Source organism: Macaca thibetana, chromosome 3 (assembly GCF_024542745.1).
Source record: "Macaca thibetana thibetana isolate TM-01 chromosome 3, ASM2454274v1, whole genome shotgun sequence".
Taxonomy (NCBI): domain Eukaryota; kingdom Metazoa; phylum Chordata; class Mammalia; order Primates; family Cercopithecidae; genus Macaca; species Macaca thibetana.
This window is the reverse complement of record NC_065580.1, coordinates 92,398,759-92,420,910: the sequence shown is the minus strand read 5'-3', so window position 1 is coordinate 92,420,910 and position 22,152 is coordinate 92,398,759. Positions and strand designations below refer to the sequence as shown.

The 22,152-nt window shown below is 39.3% G+C and overlaps 1 protein-coding gene across 1 annotated transcript in view; it reads right to left on the bottom strand.

The window, feature by feature from the left end:
* The window catches only part of DNAH11 (dynein axonemal heavy chain 11), a 372,580-nt gene that overhangs the window by 24,776 nt on the left and 325,652 nt on the right, over positions 1 to 22,152 (bottom strand). Inside the window, exons 69-75 of the mRNA XM_050784822.1 lie at positions 21,565 to 21,705; positions 13,495 to 13,665; positions 10,726 to 10,848; positions 8,747 to 8,940; positions 7,399 to 7,547; positions 6,423 to 6,550; positions 2,306 to 2,533 (exon numbers count right to left, since the gene is read on the bottom strand). Of these exons, the coding sequence (XP_050640779.1) occupies positions 2,306 to 2,533; positions 6,423 to 6,550; positions 7,399 to 7,547; positions 8,747 to 8,940; positions 10,726 to 10,848; positions 13,495 to 13,665; positions 21,565 to 21,705 (1,134 nt within the window). The remainder of the gene's footprint in view (positions 1 to 2,305; positions 2,534 to 6,422; positions 6,551 to 7,398; positions 7,548 to 8,746; positions 8,941 to 10,725; positions 10,849 to 13,494; positions 13,666 to 21,564; positions 21,706 to 22,152) is intronic.

The window sequence follows — 22,152 nt, the reverse complement described above, 5'->3', positions numbered from 1 at the left end:
GCTAAATAAGAAACATTCTTCCTTGAAGTTCCTAAAAGTCTTTCCAATAAGCGTAATCTTCAATTAATAAAAGCGGCTTTCCAGATAGCAGTCAAAAGAACTGACAGGTTCATGAAAAGACCAGAACAGGTGTTCTTAACTAGGGAATTCATGCATAGGCTTTGGGGGAATCTGTGAATCTTCATCATTATATGCAACATATTTTTAACAGTTAATATTTATTATTTTTTGAGACACTGTCCTACTCTGTTGCTCAGGCTGAAGCACAGTGGTGTGATCATAGCTCACTGCAGCCTCGAACTCCTGGGCTCAAGTGATCCTCCTCTCAGCCTCCTAAAGTGCTGGGATTGTAGGCGTGAGGCACTGTGTCTGGCCCAATATGCAGTACATCTTTGAATGTGTATTTCCCTGGGGAGAGTGTCCGTAGTTTTATGAGATTCTCAAAGTGATCTTTACCAAAAAAACAAAACAAATGAACAAAAAAGCTGAAGGATAATTGGGCTGAAGCATATTTGTTCATGAAATGTTCACTTTCATGAATAAAGATAATTATTTCAGGGGGTAGATAAGTCCTATTTTAAATAAATCAAATCAAATTCCTCTTTGTACTTACTTTCGGGAATAGCTTGAAAATGTCATAAATAGCCAGAAATTATAAATTAAGGGATGATTAAAAACATATATGTCTGTCATAGTGGCATATTGCAAATATTTAATAGTTTCAAAAGATTTTTTGAGTCCTACTATTTATACAATCTTCTGTCTATATATAGGATACAAATTACTCAATTATTTAATGAAGTAATTAACTGCATTCTTCAACACTGTATTCTTAGGTAGTCGATTATCATAATTCCTTCATAATATTGGTTTAGGTACTGACCTAAAAACTACTAGAAACGAAGTTAAGGATGTTGACATGCTTCACAGAAAACGATATTTCTAGGAGGGGGCTGAATATTTATCACCAAATCATATGTATTTCCTCTTTAGAGTTCATTCTACTCTCCTAACAAGAATGCGATTTATCAAGGATTTCCAAAAAATTCAAGGAAGGAAGGAAGATCTCAGAGCAATAGCAAGAAAGGAAAGACTTGATAATGATATTGATAAATATGATAGTTTGGGTAAAAAGAGTAATGGTAATAAAGGTATCATTAATTTATATATGTATTCAGCCAGATGTGGTGGCTCACACCTGTAATTCCAGCACTTTGGGAGGCCAAGGTGAGCAGATCACCTGAGGTCCGGAGTTCGAGACCAGCTTGGCCAACATGATGAAACCCTGTCTCTACTAAAAATACAAAAGTTAGCCGGGCATGGTGGTGGGCGCCTGTAATCCCAGCTACCTGGGAGGCTGAGGCAGGAGAATCACTTCAACCTGGGAGGCTGAGGTTGCAGTGAGCCAAGATCGTGCCATTGCACTCCAGCCTGGGCACAAGAGCAAAACTCTGTCTCAAAAAAAAAAAAAAAATACATACATACATACATACATGAATTTTTTTTGTCTTATCTTGCAAAAAACATGAAAATATAAATAAGGTGTCATAGATATAACCTGGAAAGAAGGCTTTAAATTTACTCATATCAAACCAGGGCTAAAACATTACACTGAAACTTTTACCATGTCATTACTGTCACCATGATCAACAATAACAACAATGACTTCTCCTCTTTCTGTGGTCAGAGATACTAGTCTGCCATATTTGTTTTCAAGAAGCAAGTTCTGGCTGGGCGTGGTGGCTCATGTCTGCAATCCCAGCACTTTGGGAGGCTGAAGCAGGTGGATCACCTGAGGTCAGGAGTTCAAGACCAGTCTGGCCAACATGGTGAAACCCCGTCTCTACTAAAAATACAAAAATTAGCTGGGTGTGGTGGTGTGCATCTGTCACCACAGCTACTCAGGAGGCTGAGGCAGGAGAATTGCTTGAACCCAGGAGGCGGAAGTTGCAGTGAGCCAAGATCATGCCACTGCACTCCAGCCTGGGCGACAAAGTGAGACTCTGTCTCAAAAAAAAAAAAAAAAAAAGCAAGTTCCTTAAGAAGTTACCTAGTTTGCTTTCCCTACACAGTAGCTGAAGTTTTCTTAGCGTTAGGGTGAAACTGAAATATATTTACTGGTCATTAGAATAGGAAATGATGGGGCAATTCTTTCAAGAGATTAAAACACACCCACCCCAACCCCTCCACACGCGAACACTGAGAACTTGTTTCATCCCTCCCAATGACCTGCCTGGGTTGATGCTGGGCCCACAGTGAGAAAACTCTGACTTCATTGTCTGCCTAGCATGCTTCACTTTCTTACCTGATCAAAGTTGTAGAGGGCAGCATGCAAATTGGCCAGCATCCCTGTGGGGGGTTCATTAGTGATCTTAATGGAATTTTCCAGCAGTCCTTGAGGGATGATGTGCTCATCTGGTGTAGGTGCTGACTCGGCACTCATGAAAACCCTGTAATCTCTGTGACTTCCTTGGCTGAATCTTTCAAGGAGCTTCTCCAAGGTTCCTAGCCACTTGGCTACCAGATGAACATTCTGAAAGACAGTATGGTGCATAATTCCTGTGAAGGTGAGGCATATTACTTGCATTATAAGATTACATTTTCCTATATATAATTGCACTGAAAACTCAGAGAACCATGATTCAGCATTTTCTTTATCAATACATCATAAAAAGGAAAAAAAAAGCCAAAAGGAAATTGAACCTTGAACATATTAAATGTTGCCAATCAACACAGATTATCTTTGTAACCCAAAATCTCATGCAATACACATACCTACTTCAAACACCCACCAGTCACTTCTGAGATGCAGTTGCCTAGTACTTTTCTTTGTTATGGTTCAAATCCAATTACTGAGATGTATCGGGGTTAGTTTGAGAAAATATGAAAACTAAAAGCCAGAAATGTGCCTCATCATCCACTTCATTGGTTTCTGATGGAAACCTCTTCTACTCAAACTCCTGCTCATAAGCATATGGACTCAAAAGGATACAAGGGAAGCAAGGCTAGCTGAAAGAAAGCAATCATTCATTGTTAAGATACTTTGTGTATTCCTAACAGATGATTTTCCTTAAATCCTAGGGCTGTCAGAAATCACACACAAAAAATTAAATGCCGCCACCGTCATCATTCTTTGCTTTTCCGTTTTATGATTCACATATTTGCTCCTGCAATACCAAACACCCACAGGGTATAGCTTGGTAGTTGGTGCTGGGAGGGAGGTATAAAGGCTGCACCTTACACGCTCTCTGGCTTTGGAGAAGTCCTCGATATAGTAATTGAAACATCACACCCAGATATATATAATTATTTCCAACAAAGAAAAACATTTAAGATCACGACAGCCACAAAAATACAGAGAATGAAGGCAAACATGGAACAAAATAATAATGCAGGTATTCTTCTTTAAAATTTCTATTGCAAAAAGACCTAAGCCAACTCAGTCATTCACATTATTGGTTTTTATTCCCTTGGCAAATAATGAACATCGGTAGATGTGATGGGCTGAATTGTGTACCCTCAAATTCATATTTTGAAGTCTCAACCCCCAGCATCTCATAATGTGACTGTATTTGGAAATCGAGTCTTTACAGAGATGATTAAAGCTAAATGTGGTCCTTATGAAGGGTCTTAAACCAATATGACTGATGTCTTTATGAGAAGAAGGGATTAGGACTCAGAAACACAGAAGACACAAAAAGTTGGCCGTCTACTCTAGCACAGTAATACAGTAGATAAGGGCTCTAAGTTCCCTCCTTTACATGCTTGTTAACGCGTTATAAGGAAAGAGTATTTCTCACTCCTAATTGTGTCAATCATAAAAGAAAACAAAAGAAACAATAATAAAACCTGCTTTGTAAACTCAATTATATCTTCATTCTCTGTCTTACGGGGTACAGCAGTACCTTACTTGAAAAGTTTACTTGAAACAAATGTAAAAATATTCAAGGCAGTGACTTTGGAGTTACTGAAGGGGACAGAAAAACCTCCCAGCGAGCCATCGTGGAGCACAGGCACACGTCGGAATCTAGCTTGGCAGATATTCTTGAGGGTACTGGCTTCGGGACTGGCTAGATTCTTATGCCTATTTTTCCAAGAACAGCAATGCTTGTTTAGACAATCTATGTGTCTTGGAAACGCATGAAAAATGGTCATTTTGCCCTTGAGAAATGGTTTTTAGTATGCTATGTTAATTCACAAACCTTCTGGTGTGCATATGAGATAAAGATAGTTGCCAGCCTGCTACTTTTATGATAGTTTTCTTTGGAACATGGGCTTTTGATTAACTACTATCTAAACACCTTTAGTGGGCTCTATCTAATAATAATAATTGATCATATTGGGGCTTGGGTAAGAACCAATTAACATGTACATACATATCATATACCCATGTTAATATAATGTAAATTATGAACAGTATAACAAGTTTCCATTATGCTTGTCTTCTCTTTCTTCAAAGTCCTGCTTCTCTTTTTCCTGCTGATCAAATGATACTAGAAACTTCTAGACACTGGGATGGCCTAAAGCCTGGTATAATCCCTCCTTACCAATTACTCTATGTGGGTACGGGGACGGAGAGTGAAGAGGTTTAAACAGTTACATTCTTGGTTACCGGCTTAGCCCTAAGAACAAAAATCAAAGGTCTGAAACAAATATCCAAAAGTAGATCCTTGACAAAATAAGATCTTTTACATTTTTTTTTTTTACGTTAAAACTTACAACTTGCAATTTTAGGGACAACAAGTAACTCAGCATAGATACAAAAGTAATGGAAACAGTTATTTTGAATATGTTCTTTTGAGGATGACTATAGCCCTCCTAATGTTCTCTCCAGTCTGAGCCGCTGGGAGCATGAGAACGCTCAAAGAGCTCTTTCCTTTCTGAGACAATCTTAAAATTTACCAAACTGTCTAAGCCTCAACTGTTTTCTCTGAAAACGCCAACCCTCCTGTGTTTCTGATTCTGAGCCTCAGAAGGGGATGCACCACACTGCCCTCAAGTCCCCTTACAAAGGTCTCTCTATGAAGGCCTCATCGAAGCAGTGGGTATTGTCCTAGAAGGTTACATTCCTGCAGTCATAAGCCTGCTTGGACTCTGGAAGCTTCTTTATGAATCCAGTTGCATTTCAAGCACAAATGCCAAAGGCACCGAGTCTGGATACTGGAGACACTAAGGGAGGCCAATGCTGTATCTTGCATAAGGGTGGCTATTTTCAGGAATGTCACCTGCTGCCAAACAGACCTAGTCTCAAGTAGTAGCTCTGCTATCCAACCAGCCATGTGGCCTTGAGGCTCTCCAGCTACTAGGGTGCTCGCTTTTCTCATCTTTATATGGAGAATGGCGACTCTACCCTTGGAGCTTTGTTGTAATGATCCGAGATAAGGTAGCCTGTGAATTGCCTACTGAACCTTTGCATGACTGAGCTGAAAACTAAACAGCCATTCCTAGACCTGCTGAGACAGCTAACAGAGCGTGCTGTGGATGGAGTCAGCACATTTCTCAGGTGCCCTCTAATGCTGGCCTTTGCTCCACTGGTTCCTGTAATACTCAGCCAAGGGGGCCATCCCAGAGGACACTGGGGTGGGAGAACCATAGGTCTGTATGATGCTTGCCTGAGAAGGGATAAAGGAGTTTTCTACTCAAATTTAATTTATAATCAAAGGTAATGTTACACACCAGGTAGGGGCAGAGTTGGACTTGTATGAGATAATGATTAACGCAGGAGCCAGGTATTGGGGAAGGTCCCCAGAGGATCTCTGACCTGCCTGTGCATTGGGAGAATGCGGTGGAGCCATAGGAAATTGGCATCATTTGCAGCGGGGAGGAGCCTGGCCTCTACAGCTCCTGTGTGGTGGCTTGGTACTCAATCTGTGAGGTCGGGGCGTGTTAGCAGGATCCCCTCTCACTTTGCTGAGAGTATTTTTTTTTCTTTTTCGCTCAATAAATTCCGTTCCCCCCACCCTTCAATGTGTCTGTGTTCCTAGTCCTTTCTGGTTGTGTGACAAGAACCCGGTTTTAACTGAGCTAAAGAGCAAAATTCTGCAACAATAATATACATTAAAAAGAGTTCTGTCGACTCTAATGTCAACCCAGATACTATGATAACAGTGTTGGCAATCTAAACGAGCTTGTTTGTTCTCAGGCAGTATTGAGTGTTCCAGATATCTCTAAGTGAAGGGAATGATGAAGCTCTTCCTAACAGTTTTAATTTCAGAGCACAGTGGCGAGACAGTCTCTCAGAAGATGGCAGCCATCACTGTCCGCAGAGCCCCTCACCGTCTCTGCAGGCATCATGAACACTGACAGAACTGGCTGGACTCTGCAAATCGCCTTGTTAACGGGGCATTCTGATGGGCTGGACAGCTCTGCCCTGGCCCTCCTCTGTGTTTATGCCTGTGTCTTCCCTGAAACTTAATACTCACTTGGAGGATGACCCAGTGTCCTCCTTTGGAAGCTTTCTCCAGTGCCATTTCTGCCACCATCTCCTGACCTTGTCCTAAAGACACATTGTGGAATTTTCCAGAGTCAATTGTAAAGCCAAGTCTTTTGCCTGTGGGAGAATACACCATGGTGAGAGGAAACATCTATGAAGGAGGGTAAGAGGAGCCTGGAATTCTGTGGTCTAATGCACATCTGTGGTCACCGCAGCCATCTTCTGGGTGACTGTCCTGAAGAATCCAAATGAAACTTCTGTTGTATCCACAAGCAGCATTTTGAGCTCTCCACAGCTGCCTCACTGCAAGCATTAGAAAAGCCTGTGGAAGCCAGTTCCTTAGGTTTTATGATAATGAAGCTTTTGACATTTTGATAGATGGCAGGCATTGTTATGGAGCTTTATAAACTCTTGCAGGAGTAGCAAAGCATTTCTCTCATAAAAAGGAGCAACATGTGGTAGATATCACATCATTTTTTTTCAATGGATCTGTTCATTGGGTAAACGCACAAGCCTCTCACCTTGTGAGGCTGCATTTAAATTGAGCAGTCAGGTCACAGCTATATTAACCTGGTATTCTTGGTGCAGGCCGTGGGGAATGGTAATCCAGAACACAAAGGCGACAGTGCCTTGTGCAATCAAATACACTTGCTCTAATGACCATTATTTAGTCACAGGGGGCACAAGATTACATGAACATGGGGAAAATTGCCCTTTGGCCCTCATATAGTCAAAAGGTGGAAAACAGTACAAAGGAAACTTGCATTATGCCAGCCAGAGGAATGTTCCATTTCAACATTTCTTCAGACTATGGTGTTATTAGCTTTATATTTTCCATACATCCAATCTTCAACAACAATAAAAAAGAAACTAAGATCACTGTGAACTGAAAGGAAGGGAAGGGGGTGGGGGGTGAAAGGGAGGGAGGGAGAAAGGGCGGGCCAGTGAGCCTCCCTGCCACTCACCAAGAATCTCCAGGTCTTTAAGGGCATCTACCCCTGGAGACAGGATGAAGAATATGGGGGTGGCCGGGCTGCTTTCTTCGAATGCTTTAACTAAGTCCAATCTGGTCCTCTCTACATACTTTGCACCCAGTTTTTCCTCTACAAAATTTCTATAAAAAACAAGAATACAAAAAAACATGATCAGTCGTTTTGACCTTGAAGAGAGTCACCATTTGGATAAGCTTAAACCACACAGGCACAGGATAGAAGTAACCATGTTTATTATGTGGGATGTCTTGTTAGAATAACAATATGAATCCAACTGGATGTATGGGGTAGGTGTGTTAATGAAATCCCTCTCTTCCTTAGAAGCTCTGAAAATCAGAAGCCTACAATTCCATTTTGGGGGGCTACTGAGACCCCCCTCCGAGTGTCATCAGCTGTCTGCTATGGCTTTGTATCCCCCAAATCCCCTGCCAGATTCCCCCATTACTTATTAACAGTTCATTAGATTTGCCACAGTGCAATTTTCCAGCCTGCTGGGCTTCTCATGAATATACAAATGCTTTTTGGGGTGTTTCTAACACAGGGAGGCTCAATTAAGCAAGTATTTTCCAGCAGCATCAGATTTAGCAGAAAGTAAGTACTACTAAGCAGAATTAACTTGTAAAGTAGAGTTCAGCAGAGGCTTCTGCAAAGGGAAAATTGGCTGAACTAGACAAAGCAAAGGAAAAAACCTGAGGCACATGAATGTTACTGAAGAAACACAATAGGGAAGGAAGTTGAGAACTCTTTCCTTGGTGAATTCAAATTAGAATAAGACTTGTGTGAATTAAGCAGCACATTACCATTTAGAAGCCAAGAGGGCAAAGAAAAAGGACACTTAAACCAAGATGTAGACAAGGGTTTCTGCTTTGAAATTGCATTGGTTGTAAAGTTAGAGGGACTATGAGTGACTTCATGAAAGGAATTCATTTTGGTTTTACATGCAAAATCTTCAGAGCCAAAATGCCATCCCATCACTGAATGAAAACGATGGAAATTATACTTGGATAATGCATGAATGCATGTTCCTGGCCTCTGAACTCTGCTGACACCCATTTCTCTTCCAGGAGTATTTTCATCAGTCCCCTGTCTCCCCTCTACTGATTTCAGAATTAAGTTTTTCAGGAAGAATGTGCTGAGTCTGCCTAGCACATGGTTTAGTGTTTAGCAAATTTTAACAGTAGCAATGATTATAATATCAAAATCTCAGCAGAATCACTCCCCATCAATATGGATGGTAAACACTTCCACCAGATCCTCCTAACTCCTCAGACTACATTTCCTATATGTTTACTTGTGTTTCCAAAACTGCTGACCACCCCACCTGAGAGCATATGTCATTCTGTCAGGGCGCATTGCTCTCAGAATAATCAGCTTCTGTATTAAACTCTTCTTCTTCCATTCTTGAGGTAATTTTTCTTTTTCTGGACACTCGGATTCTACCCACTTCCTCCACTGCTTGGCAGATCCTTCCACATCTCGGTCTATGCCTCGAAATTCTTCCAAGAGGGCAATTGCCTGTAATATGATAGGGAAACAAGTAGGAATGGTGTGAACGATACTTCATAGTTTGAGATGAAGACTTGTGAATGTGCCTAATTTTATGTAAAAAATCCGTGCTGGATAGTGTTCACTTTCCTCTCCAGATTTCCTAATTTTGCTTTTGTTTTTGTTTTTTGCTCTGCGGAACGGGTGAGCTCAAAGGACACTTGAGCTAAGTTCCCTGGTTCCCTGACCTAGTTGGGTTTGGCCAACAAAATGCAATGACAGGAGCCTGGAAGACTGGAGAAGAGAGAAGTGGGGGTACTTCTGTCAGAGGCATTTGAACCAGAGCAACTCCATCTTGAATAGGAGTTGGGTAAATTGAGGCTGGGACCTGCTGGGCTGCATTCCTAGGAGGTTAAGGCATTCTAAGTCACAGGATGAGACAGGAAGTTGGCACAAGATACAGGTCATAAAGATAAAACAGCTTGCAGTAAGGAAGCTGGCTAAAACCCAACAAAACCAAGATGGTGATGAAGGTGACCCCGGTTGTTGTCACGGCTACACTGCACCAGTGCCATGACAGTTTACAAATGCCATGGTAACGTTAGGAAGTTACCCTATATAGTCTAAAAACGGGAGGTATGACTAATCCACCCTTTGTTTAGCATCAAGAAATAACCATAAAAATGGGCAACCAGCAATCTTCAGGGCTACTCTGCCTATGGAGTAGCCATTCTTCGTTCCTTTATTAACAGACTTGCTTTCACTTTACGGACTTACCCTGAATTCTTTCTTGCACGAGATCCAAGAGCCTCTCTTGGGGTCTGGATCAGGACTCCTTTCTGGGAACATTTCCACCCCAGCTCTTTCTCACAGGAATGTGGTTTGGCAGGGAATATGTTTCTCCGCCACAGGCCACAGATCCCCTACGGTTGGCTCTCTCCCATAACTTCATTTCTCAGTAGCTCCAGTAACTGTCCTTTTCCTCCTTTTTCCTGCCCCATCCCCTGGCTGATTTCCTAATCCTTCTTGCCCATACTATGAAAACAGACTCTTGGTTAAACTTTCTTCATCACCCTTTTGAATGTGCCATCTGTTTCCTGTTGACACCCTGAGTGATACACATTTGAACTTGAATTTTGAATTCTAAAGTTACAATCTAATTACAAATTCTAATTTAAAAAACTGAACATATATAAAAATAAGAGGTAACAGTTATTTTCAATGCATAGAAATATTTCCTTCTTAGAAAAAAGAGTAGGGCAAAGCTTAGCGTATGTTGAACATCATTAAGATACTCCAGATCCTGGGAGAATTAACTCCTAACAATAGGGCCTTTGACAGAAAAATGCAATGAGCATTGATAATTGAGGTTTAAGCCAACTGTCACTTTTTTCTCTATAATATTCTGCTTTGCTTAAACATTTTACAATGAGAATAAACTAACCTATTGTGGTGTAATTTAAAGAACTATTTAGAAAAATGGAGAAACAATTTAAAAAGAAAACAAAGTAGATTTAAGGAAATTTTAAAAAATATTCATTTGTATCACTTGGCTTTTATCAAAGGTCCTGACAGATTGTACATGTTTATTAACTTTTCCACCCATACATAAGTTAAAGGCTCCTTTACATCTAAATGAGAAATTAACCAATTTAATAATACAAAGATTAATAACATTACATTATATAGGGCATTTCTAAACTGAAATGGTGCTTAATACATCACTTGTATTCTTTAATGTTTACATTTCAACACTGGAGAGAGCTAGTATTTTAAATAAGATCCAGAAATTAAGAAACTGTATTCCTAACATACCTTGATAGCACTCCATGACTGAGAAGTTAGGAAGTCAACAGGACTCAGATGAGTGTGTTCAACGGTGAATCGAAGCAGGAAATCCAATTCAAGGGGGTCTATCTCTTTCTTTCTCAACAAAATCTTGAGAGTAGACAAAATTGAAAAGGATTATTTGGTTTACATCAAAATCATGACACCGGAAGTAGTCACACATTTAACAGACATGACTGAGCAGGTAGAACCACACCTGCTGGGAAGTCCAGTTGATATCTGTTCTATTGTTGAAATAGTGAATCTCAGATTATGTCAATGATCTCAAAACCATGATCAGAAATCTAACAGAAAATAATTATGAAGGCTGATTTACTCCAATTCTAACACCTATCTCTATTAGCAACATATTTAAAATATGCATTCATAAGTGTTTTATTATTAGATCAAACTTGTCTTAACACTTATTCAAAATGAGAAAGCCTCTGGTGACAATGGATTAAATTACTAAACAGAAGGTAGAATCAGTATTATTAGTTAATTCTGGTACAGTAGTTATTCAATAAACTACGAGGTACATGAAGTTTAATATGTAAGATTATATCGAGAAGAATGAGAAAACCTTTTACAGGTACAACTAAACACATTGTGAAGTGGAATAAACTTCAGATATTCTGCTCACAGAACTGATAAAAAATCCATAGTATATTTTGGAGAGTACAAATGAAGTATTCCTAATTTTCATATAAAAACCATAACACCCCACAGAACTAAACAGGTAAAATTTTTGAGCTTTATATTATCTTAAAATTCCAGATATTTTCAAAAGGTGTTATAAGTGATAACATGCATTAAAATATTTTATTAGATTTTTTTTCTTGAGTTTATTTCAACAAACAAATAATTGTCCATATAGTTATGAAACTTTGATTTATGTAGATTGTCAGGAGTTGAGGTTATGATACAGCTATGGCTTCCAAAGGGAAGTTTTAAATAGATGTTCATGTCATGTACTATCATCCCTGGCCTTTTCCTATTAATGAGCAGTACATACAAAACAAGTATTTCACGGCTGTCATCCCAGCACTTTGGGAGGCAGAGGCGGGTGGATCATGAGGTCAAGAGATCAAGACCATCCTGGCCAACACAGTGAAACCCCATCTCTACTACAAATACAAAAATTAGCTGGGTGTGGTGGTGCGTGCCTGTAGTCCCAGCTACTTGGGAGGCTGAGGCAGGAGAATCGCTTGAACCTGGGAGGCGGAGGTTGCGTAAGCTGAGATCGCGCCACTGCACTCCAGCCTGGCAATAGAGCGAGATTCTGTCTCAAAACAAACAAATAAAAAAACAAGTAATTCATTGTGTAATGCCTTGCTCCTGTTTATTAGATGTACAGTTCATCATTAGCTACAGGTGTGTATAAAGTGCCTTCTTTGGCACACACAGAATAGGTAAGATGTAGATATTTCCTTAACATTTGGATAGAAAAAGACATAAAGCAAACTAGCTGATAAAAAAAAGGGACAACCTGCTTATTTTATCTAGGAATGTGGTCTGCAAGGGTTTCTTTTTTCTTATCATGAACACTTTTTTTTTTTTTTTTTTTTTTTTTTAAAAGACGGAGTCTCCCTCTGTCGCCCAGGCTGGAGTGCAGTGGAGTGATCTCGGCTCACTGCAACCTTTGCCTCTCAGGTTCACACCATTCTCCTGCCTCAGCTTCCCAAGTAGCTGGGACTACTGGCGCCCGCCACCACGCCTGGCTAATTTTTTGTATTTTTAGTAGAGACGGGGTTTCACCATGTTAGCCAGGATGGTCTCAATCTCCTGACCTCGTGATCCACCCACCTCAGCCTCCCAAAGTGCTGGGATTACAGGCGTGAGCCACTGCGCCTGGCCACAAACACTTTTATTTAAACAAAGTCTTTCATAGAAATTCATGTGAAAAAGGAAAAAAAAAAAAAAAAGGAAGCAGGTTTCACTGAAGGTGTGGGCAAGAAACCTGGAGCTCTCTTTACCTATTCACTGCTGTCATTTTCCTAATTTTAATCGACAAATAATAATTATATATATTTAAGTGGTACAGTGTGATGCTTTGATACATGTTTATATTGTAGAATGGTTAAATTAAGCTAATTCATATATCCATCACGTCACATACTTATCTTTTTTGTGATGAGACTTAAAATCTCCTTTAGCAATTTAAAAATACACATTATTAACTACACACAATGTTAAAAAAGGAAAATTCAGTCATTTGTGACAACATGGATGAACCCAGTCGCTGTTTTGTAGGGAGACTCTGAACAACTCCCAGATCCACTCAGATCTGGACTCATAACCCTCATCTCAAAGAACCTTCCTGGTAGGGCCTGGACGGTTCTTTACAGGACCCGAGAAGGTGAGAAGAATGTCTCATGAATGTTTTTCAGGGTGACCACTGTGGTAGGAGTGTAATGTGTATACCCACCCCCCAGTGCCCACTCCCCAAACCAAAGCACTGGGACCTAGGAGAAGGCTGTCACATGCCCAAGTTCCCCATGGGAGGCAAATTCTCCTCATGCCACCAAGAGCTTCTGAAAAAGGTGCCTATTATATTTTGCTTCAACAGAAAATATATAATATTTTATATATTACATAAAAATATATACTATTTTACATAAAAATACATATATAATATTATATATATATTATATATATATAGAGAGAGAGAGACAGAGAGAGAGACAGAGAGAGAGAGAGAGAGAGGCATCTGCCTTTGGTTCTGGGGATCCTTTTTCAAGTAACTGATTTCCTTACCTGAAAAGCCATCTGGGACAGGAAGGTGAGCTTGTCCTTCTCAAACAGCGCCTGGCTGGTGTAGAGGAAGATGGCGTGGGTGATGCTCTCCATCAGGATAGAGATGCGTCCCTGCATGTCTTCCACCTTGTCAGCCTGCTCAATCACTCTGTGGAACAGCACGTTAAATGCCTGGGAAATTTAATGTGACCATTAAAATGTGACAATTGGCGCCTGGATATCTAGCTAGCCCCAGATACACAGGGCGATGGTTTAAGTTTTATCAATAGGGAGTGAGAATGAGGCAAAATTTTTAGAAGGATTATAGTTTCTGGCACATGGTACATGCTCATCAAATGTTTGCTGTCATTACTGTTATTATGAATATGATTCCATGAAATCCATTCAGTCTCTTTCCAAGCAACTGAATTGCATCATTTTCTCTCCTTCTGCCCATGTACTTAAAACAATATTTTAATATTTAATTGTGGTAGGATACACATAACATAAAAGTTACCATCTTAACAATTTTAAGTGTACACACATTCAGTTCAATAGTGTTAAGTATATTCACATTCTTGTGTAACCAGTCTCTGGAATTTTTTTTTCATGAACATAAATTACACTGTTTAATGCAGACTCAAGGCCACACATTTTTGGGGGAGTAGGTTTTACTTGCAGTACAGATTCTCTTCACGTAAGATTACAAAAATACAACACAATGTGATGAGTCCAATTTAAACATTACATGTGGCAGTCCATATTAACACAAATAGCTCCCAAAGAGGAACAAGAAAAGCTAAATCTTGTGTCACTAGGATGCCACAGCTTTTTCATTTTGCAAAACTGAAGCTCTGTACCCATTAAACAACTGTATATTCTTCCTTCCCCCCAACCCTGGCAACCACCTTTATTCTACTTTCTGTATCTATGACTTTGACTATTATAGGTACCTCACTGATATGGTTTGGCTGTGTCCCCACCTGAATCTCATCTTAAATTATCGCTCCCATAATTCCCATGTGTTGTGGGAGGGACCTGGTGGGAAATAACTGAATCATGGGGGCGGTTTCCCCCATACTGTTCTGGTGGTAGTGAATAAGTCTCATGAGATCTGATGGTTATATAAGGGGAAATCTCTTTCACTTGGCTCTCATTCTGTCTTGCCTGCTGCCATGTAAGAAGTGCCTTTCACCTTCCGTGATGATTGTGAGGCCTCCCCAGCCACGTGGAACTGTGACTCTCTTTCTTTATGAATCACCCAGTCTCTTGGGTATGTCTTTATCAGCAGTGTGAAAACAGACTAATACACTCATACAAGCAGAGTCACAGTCTTACTGTGACTGGCTCATTTGAGTTAGGATAATATCCTCAAGGTTCATCCATGTTGTAGCATGTATGAGAAATTTGTTCATTTTTAAGGCAAAAGAATATTCAACTGCATGGATATACATTCGATCAATCTATTCATCCCCTGATGGACACTTGGGTTGCTTCCACCTTTTGACTATTGTAAGTAATGCTATTATGAATTTGGGTGTTTGGATATCTCCTAGAGACCCTCATTTGATTCTTTTGAATAAACAGCTATAAGTGGAATTGCTTGATCATATGGTCATTCTATTTGTAATTTTTCTGAGGAACTGCTACACTGTTTTCCACAGCGGCTGTACCATTTTGCATTTCCACCAAAAGATTCCAATGTCTCCACGTCATCACCAACACTTGTTATTTTTTTTTTTATAGTAGCCATTCTAATGGGTGTGAGGTGATATCTCATTGTGGTTTTGATTTGCATTTCCCTAAAAATTGGTAATGTTGAGTATTTTTTCATATGTTTGTTGGTCTTTTTTTTTGAGACAAACTTTCATTCTGTCATCCAGCCTGAAGTGCAGTGGAGTAATCATGGCTCATTGCAACCTCAGCCTCCTGGTCCTAAACAATACTCCCACCTCAGCCTCTTGGGTAGCTGAGACTACAGGTATGTGTCATCACACTTGGCTAATTTTTAAATTTTTTTGTATACACAAGGTTTCTCTGTGTTGCCCAGGCTTGTTGACCATTTTTATAACATCTTTGGAGAAATGTCCACTTACGTCCTTATCCTATTTTAAAATCTGGTTATTTGCTTTTTTTTTTTTGGTTCCATGTACTTTCGGGATGCCCTTTGGTCATCTGTTCTTCCTTTAAGGATTACTCTTGATATTTATATCTCTCTCTATATATATAAATTTGAAAAATATATCTATATATATAAATAGCTGTCAATATACAAATATTTATTTATTTTTGGATGATAGGGACCAGAGACCACAGATTAATTAACCTTGAAGTATGTATATTTGAGTGAAAGTAAAATCCTACAATGACAGATATATACAGTAAATATTGGTAAGAAGGCATTAATGAAGGATAGCTTGAATATGTCTTATCTGAAATGGTTGGGGCCAGAAGTGTTTCAGATTTTGGATTTTTTCAGATTTTTGAATATTTGCATATACATAATGAGATATCTTGGGGATGGAACCCAAGTTTAAACACAAAAGCATTTATAGGTTGGGCTTGGTGGTTCATGGCTATAATCCCAGCACTTTGGGAGGCCGAGGCAGGTGGATCACCTGAGGTCAGGAGTTTGTTACCAGCCTGGCCAACAGGGTGAAACTCCATCTCTACTAAAAATACAAAATTTAGCCAGGCATGGTGGTGGGTGCCTGTAGTCCCAGTTACTCGAAGGGCTGGGACAGGAGAATTGCTTCAACCTGGGAGGTGGAGGTTGCAGTGAGCCGAGATCGTGCCACTACATTCCAGTCTGGATGACAGAGTGAGACTCTATCTCAAAAAACAAAACAAAATGAAAAAACAAAATTCATTTATGTTTCATATACACCTTATACACATAGCCTGAAGTTAATTTTATACAATATTTTAAATAATTTTGTGCAAGAAGTGCTTGAGGTCAGGTGTAGAATTTTCCACTTGCGGCATCTCGTCAGCATTCAAAAAATTTCGTATTTTGGAGCATTCCGGTTTTTGGATTAGGATGCTCAATCTGTACTAACCTGATATTTACACTTTTTTTGTTTTTGAGATGGAGTCTCGCTCTGTCGCTGAAGCTGGAGTGCAGTAGGGCAATCTCAGCTCACTACAAGCTCCGCCTCCCGGGTTTACGCTATTCTCCTGCCTCAGCCTCTTGAGTAGCTGAGACTACAGGCGTCCACCACCACGCCCGGCTAATTTTTGTATTTTTAGTAGAGATGGGGTTTCACCATGTTAGCCAGGATGGGCTCAATCTCCTGACCTTGTGATCCGCCCTCCTAGGCCTCCCAAAGTGCTGGTATTACAGGCATGAGCCACCATGCCCAGCCGATATTTACACTTTTTTAAAATCAGTTTTTCATTTACACACAATAAAATGTGCCTATTATATGTACAGCTTGATGAGTCTTGACAAATAGATATATTCTAATAACTGTAGCAACCAAGATATAGAACCTTTCTACTTACATCACCAGAAAAAGTTCTCACGTGCCTATTTACAGCCAATTTCCACCACCATCCCCAGCCCCAGTCAATTACTGACCTGCCTCTGTCACTGTAGAATAATTTTGCCTTTTCAATAATTTCACAGAAATAGCATCATATGGTATATACTCCTTGGTATCTGGCTGCTTCTTTTCAACATAATGTTTTGGTGACACATCCATGTTGTTGTGTATACCAACAATTCATACCTTTATGTTTTGAGTGATAGCCCACTGTGGGAACATGCAAAATCTGCATAACTATTAATGTGCCAGTCCTTTGGGTTGTTTTCAGACGTTGACTTTTATGAATAAAGTGTCTCTGAACATTTGTTAACAAGCTGTTTGCAGGCATACATTTTTATTTCTCTTAGGTAAATGCCTGGAGTAAAAGTGTGAGATCATATTTTGTAACTGTATATTTACCTTTATAAGAAATTGCCAAACTGTTTTCCAAAGTGGTTTATTGTGTTTCCTCCAGCAATGTGAGAGAGTTGTGATACCATATCTGTGTTACACTTGCTATTAACAGTCTTCTAAACTTGTAGCCCCCTGCATTCTGCTTTTATTTTGAATTTTTCTGATGCCTGATGAGCATTTTTAATGTGCTTGTGGATAATTCATATGTGTTACATGTCTGTTCAACTCTTATTACTGAGTTGTACAAGTTCTTTATATATCCTGATACAAATTCTTTGTTTTATATGTATGTATTGAGAATATTGTCTTTGGTTGTCTGTGGCCTACCTTTTCATCTTCATACCTTTTGAAAACCATAAACTTTTAAGTTTGATAAGGTTCAATTTATTAATTATTTTTTATTGTGTCCTAAGAAACCTTTACCTAACCCAAAGTCCGAAGCTTTTCTCTTATTTTTTTTCCTAGAAAATGTATAGCTTAATCAATTCATTTTGAATTTTTTATGTGGTATAACAATTTGAGGTTTATTTTATGTCATGTGGATATCCAATTGTCCTAGCACTATTTGTTGTAAAAACTAGCCTTTCCTCATTGAATTGTCTTGGCACCCCTACTGAAAATCAACTGACCATGCATTTGTGGGTGTAATTCTGGATTCTCTAATCTGTTCCACAGATCTATGCATTTTTTTTCAGGCCAGTACTACAACATCTTGATTTGTGTAGATATGTCTTTTCATTTTTTGAGACGGAGTCTCACTCTGTTGCCCAGGCTGGAGTGCAGTGGCACAATCTCATCTCACTGCAAGCTCCGCCTGACAGGTTCACGCCATTCTCTTGCCTCAGCCTCCCGAGTAGCTGGGACCACAGGCATCCGCTGCCACGCCCGGCTAATTTTTTGTATTTTTAGTAGAGACGGGGTTTCACCGTGTTAGCCAGGATGGTCTCAATCTTGTGACCTCATGATCCACCCGCCTCAGCCTCCCAAAGTGCTGCGATTACAGGCGTGAGCCAATGCGCCTGTTCACAGATAGAAGTCTTAAAAACAGAAATTGTAAGTCTTCCAACACTTTTTTCTTTTTCAAAATTATTTAGCTATTTTAAGTCTTTTAAATTTTCACACAAAGTTTTAGGATAAGCTTGCCAATTTCTACCAAAAGGAAAAAGGAAATGTCTTCTGGTGTTTTGACTGGGACTGAATTGAGTCTATCAGTTTGGAGCGAACTGACATCTTAATATTGAGCATTCCAATTGATAAACATGGTGTATCTATTTAGTTAAGCCTTCTTTAATTTTTCTCAACAATATTTTGTAGTTTTTAGAATACAAACCTTACATATATTTTAATAAAATTATTCCTAACAAGTTTCATGGCTTTGGAAGCCACTGTAAACAGTGCTAAGATACTGATTTTATTTTCCACTTGTTTCTCATGTATAGAAATACAAGGTACTTTGTATATCGACCTTATATCCTGCAACCTTGCTAAAAATTCACTTCTTAGTCCTAGCAGGGTTTTGGTGAGTTTCTTGGGAGTTTCTATATACATAATCAGGTCATCTGTGAAAATATAGAGTTTTCCTTCTTCTTTTCAATATCTTGCCTTCTATTGTCTTATTGTACCGACTGTAACTTCCAGTGCAGTGTTGAATAGATGTGCTGAGAGAAAGATATCCTTGTCTTGTTCCTGATTTTAGGGAAAAGCATTTCATTTTCAACATTAAGTATCATCTTAGGTGTAGATTTTTTCTAGATGCATTTTATCATGTTGAGAAGTCACCATCTATTCATTAGTTGAGAGTTGGTTGTTGTTGTTTTTAACTAATTTCTTGAAATTTTTCAAGTTCTTTGCATCAATTAAAACGACCATATGAGCTTTTTTCTTTTATTCTGTTAATTGATTAATTACACTTCGTGATTCTTGAATGTTAAACCAATTTGATTCTTGGCATACATTCCACTTGGTCATAATATGTTGTGCTTTTTGTATATGGCTGGATTCAATTTGTCAGCATTTTCTGGAGGAGTTTACCAACAATGTTTCCAAGGGGGACTGCCCAGTATTTTTCTTTTATTGTAATGCCTTAGTGTAGTTTTGGAATTTGGCTAATACTGAGCTGACACTGATGATTTAGTTTTATCCTTCTCCTCATACACAGTTACTCTCAAACTCCAACCACACTGTGCTTGTTAAAAGTTTTGCATACTAGTTCTGTACTCTTAGGAAACCTGCTAGTTATGCTCGATCCTTTCTTCTTTATTATTGCCCATAACCAGTCCATCTCGAAGAGTCAATGATTCCAGGTTCAAATCATATCTCAGGTCTGTTCATGTATCTCTGAGTCTTTTGTCATCACATCAGTTAACTGCTTGAAATCTTCCAATGGCTTCTTGTTGCACCCAGAATATAATCCCCAAATCCCACACACAGTGGTCTACAAAATTCTGTGTGATCAAGTCTTTCTCACCTCTCTAGATTCATTTCTTGCTACCTTTCCCCTAGCTCATTACCCTCCAACCACAGAAATTCACTCACTACCTGGAATCCCTGAATTCTTTCATCTCACACATTCCTGTTTTCTCCAAACTCTCTTTACATAGCTAAGTCCTACTTATCCTTCAGAAATAAATGTTACTTCCTCTGGGAGGCCTTCCCTGAGCCCCCAGTAAAGCAGCCTCTCCACCTCTATCATTCTCTCTTACAGTACTTTCTACTTTTATAAACTGATGTGTGTTCATAAAGGTGGAACTATATCTATGTGTACATATATATCTTTATGTATCTATATATAGATATAGCTCCACCCTTATGTTCTTTCCAAAAGTATATACTCAAGTGACAAACATCTGACATGATGATTGATCATAATAAACATTTGTCTAAAAATGGATGAACAGATGAACAGAATGAATGAGCACTGCCCAGCAGGCAGCAGCATGATACAAGGTATGGAGCATGGGCTTTGGAAACAGTTACAGGTTGAAATGCTGGCTCTTAACAATAACAGATATAATTTATTGGGCAATGTATTTAAAGTCTGAAAATGTCATCCTTATTTTTTTAATGGGGATGATATTATATTCTTTATTGAGATGTAACAGGGATAAAGAATGAGCCAAACTATAAAAATGTCTTGCATGTAATAGTGACTTAATAAATAGTTGTTCTTATTATTTTTCTTTCTTTAGCAAAGAAATATAAGCATTCTCTTTCCAAGACACATTTTCACAAAGACAAAATAGGAGCCTCAAGAAAAATTCTCTTTAATTTAAGAGTTGGCTGGCCAGGCGCTGTGGCTCACACCTGTAATCCCAGCACTTTGGGAGGCCGAGGTGGGTGGATCACGAGGTTAGAAGATCAAGACCATCCCGGCTAACATGGTGAAACTCCGTCTCTACTAAAAATACAAAAAAATTAGCCAGGCATGGTGGCGGGCGCCTGCAGTCCCAGCTACTAGAGAGGTTGAGGCAGGAGAATGGCATGAACCCAGGAGGCAGAGCTTGCAGTGAGCCAAGATCGCACCACTGCCCTCCAGCCTGGGCAACAAAGGGAGACTCCATCTCAAAAAAAAAAAAAAAAGTAAGAGTCTGCTCAGGAGCAATACACCAATATAATATGATACCATATCCATAGTTTAATTACCTCAAAGTCTTACTGAAAATTATAAATGAAAATTCCTGAGAATGAGGATTTTGCTTTTGTTATTTTGTTAACCAGATCCTCATGACTCCTTACTGGGTATACACTGATTGCTTAAAAATACATTCTGGCCACGCGCAGTGGTTTACACCTGTACTCTCAGCACTTTGGGAGGCCGAAGCAGGGGGGGATCACTTGAGGCCAGGAGTTCAAGACCAGCCTGGGCAACGTGGCAAAACCCTGTCTCTACTAATTATACAAAAATTAGCCCGGTGTGGTGGCGCACTCCTGTAGTCCCAGCTACTCAGGTGACTGAGGCATGAGAATTGCTTGAACATGGGAGGCAGAGGCTGCAATGATCATGCCACTGCACTCCAGCCTGGCGACAGAGTGAGACTCTGTCTCAATAATAATAATAATAGTTATTATTATTAATAAAATAAATTCCAAATTTCCAGAAACAAATTGAACTCCTAAAGTTTTCCATATTTCTTAGCTTATTCAGCATTACCTTCAAAGAGAACTGGTAGATGGGGTTGATTTTTTGGAGGTCATTAATAACAAAATAAAGAAGAGATGCTCTTGCTGCCACTGGTCTGTAACATTCTCGGGCCTCGTTGATTTTTCTTTCATTTTCTTTGGCTTCAATCACCTATGGTGGGATCAAACAAAATAAGTAACTTATATACTCTTCATATTCTCTACACATATCCAAGGAACGGAAGACGTACCTGAAATGAAAAATTATGAGTATTAAAATAGATAACATGCATGGCATCCATGTGCATGAGCTTTTCTAAAATGTTTACATTCATATTTTAAAATAATTTTTTAATAAACTGAGTTTCAGTGAGAATGGACATAACTCTAGTGGTTTTCTAGGTTACAGATTAAACAAACCTACTTGTTTTCGGTTCTACAGAATTTGTTTCTGAGTAATGTCACCTTTCTGCTCCTTCTCTCTCTTTCAAGGCTTAATAACCCAGCTATATCACCTCCCAGGGATGGCTCTTAAAAGTCTGCTGGGTCAATTCAATGCCAATAACTTTATTAGGCAACAAGGCATACAAAAGCAGTCAAGGTCAATAATATATCCGGT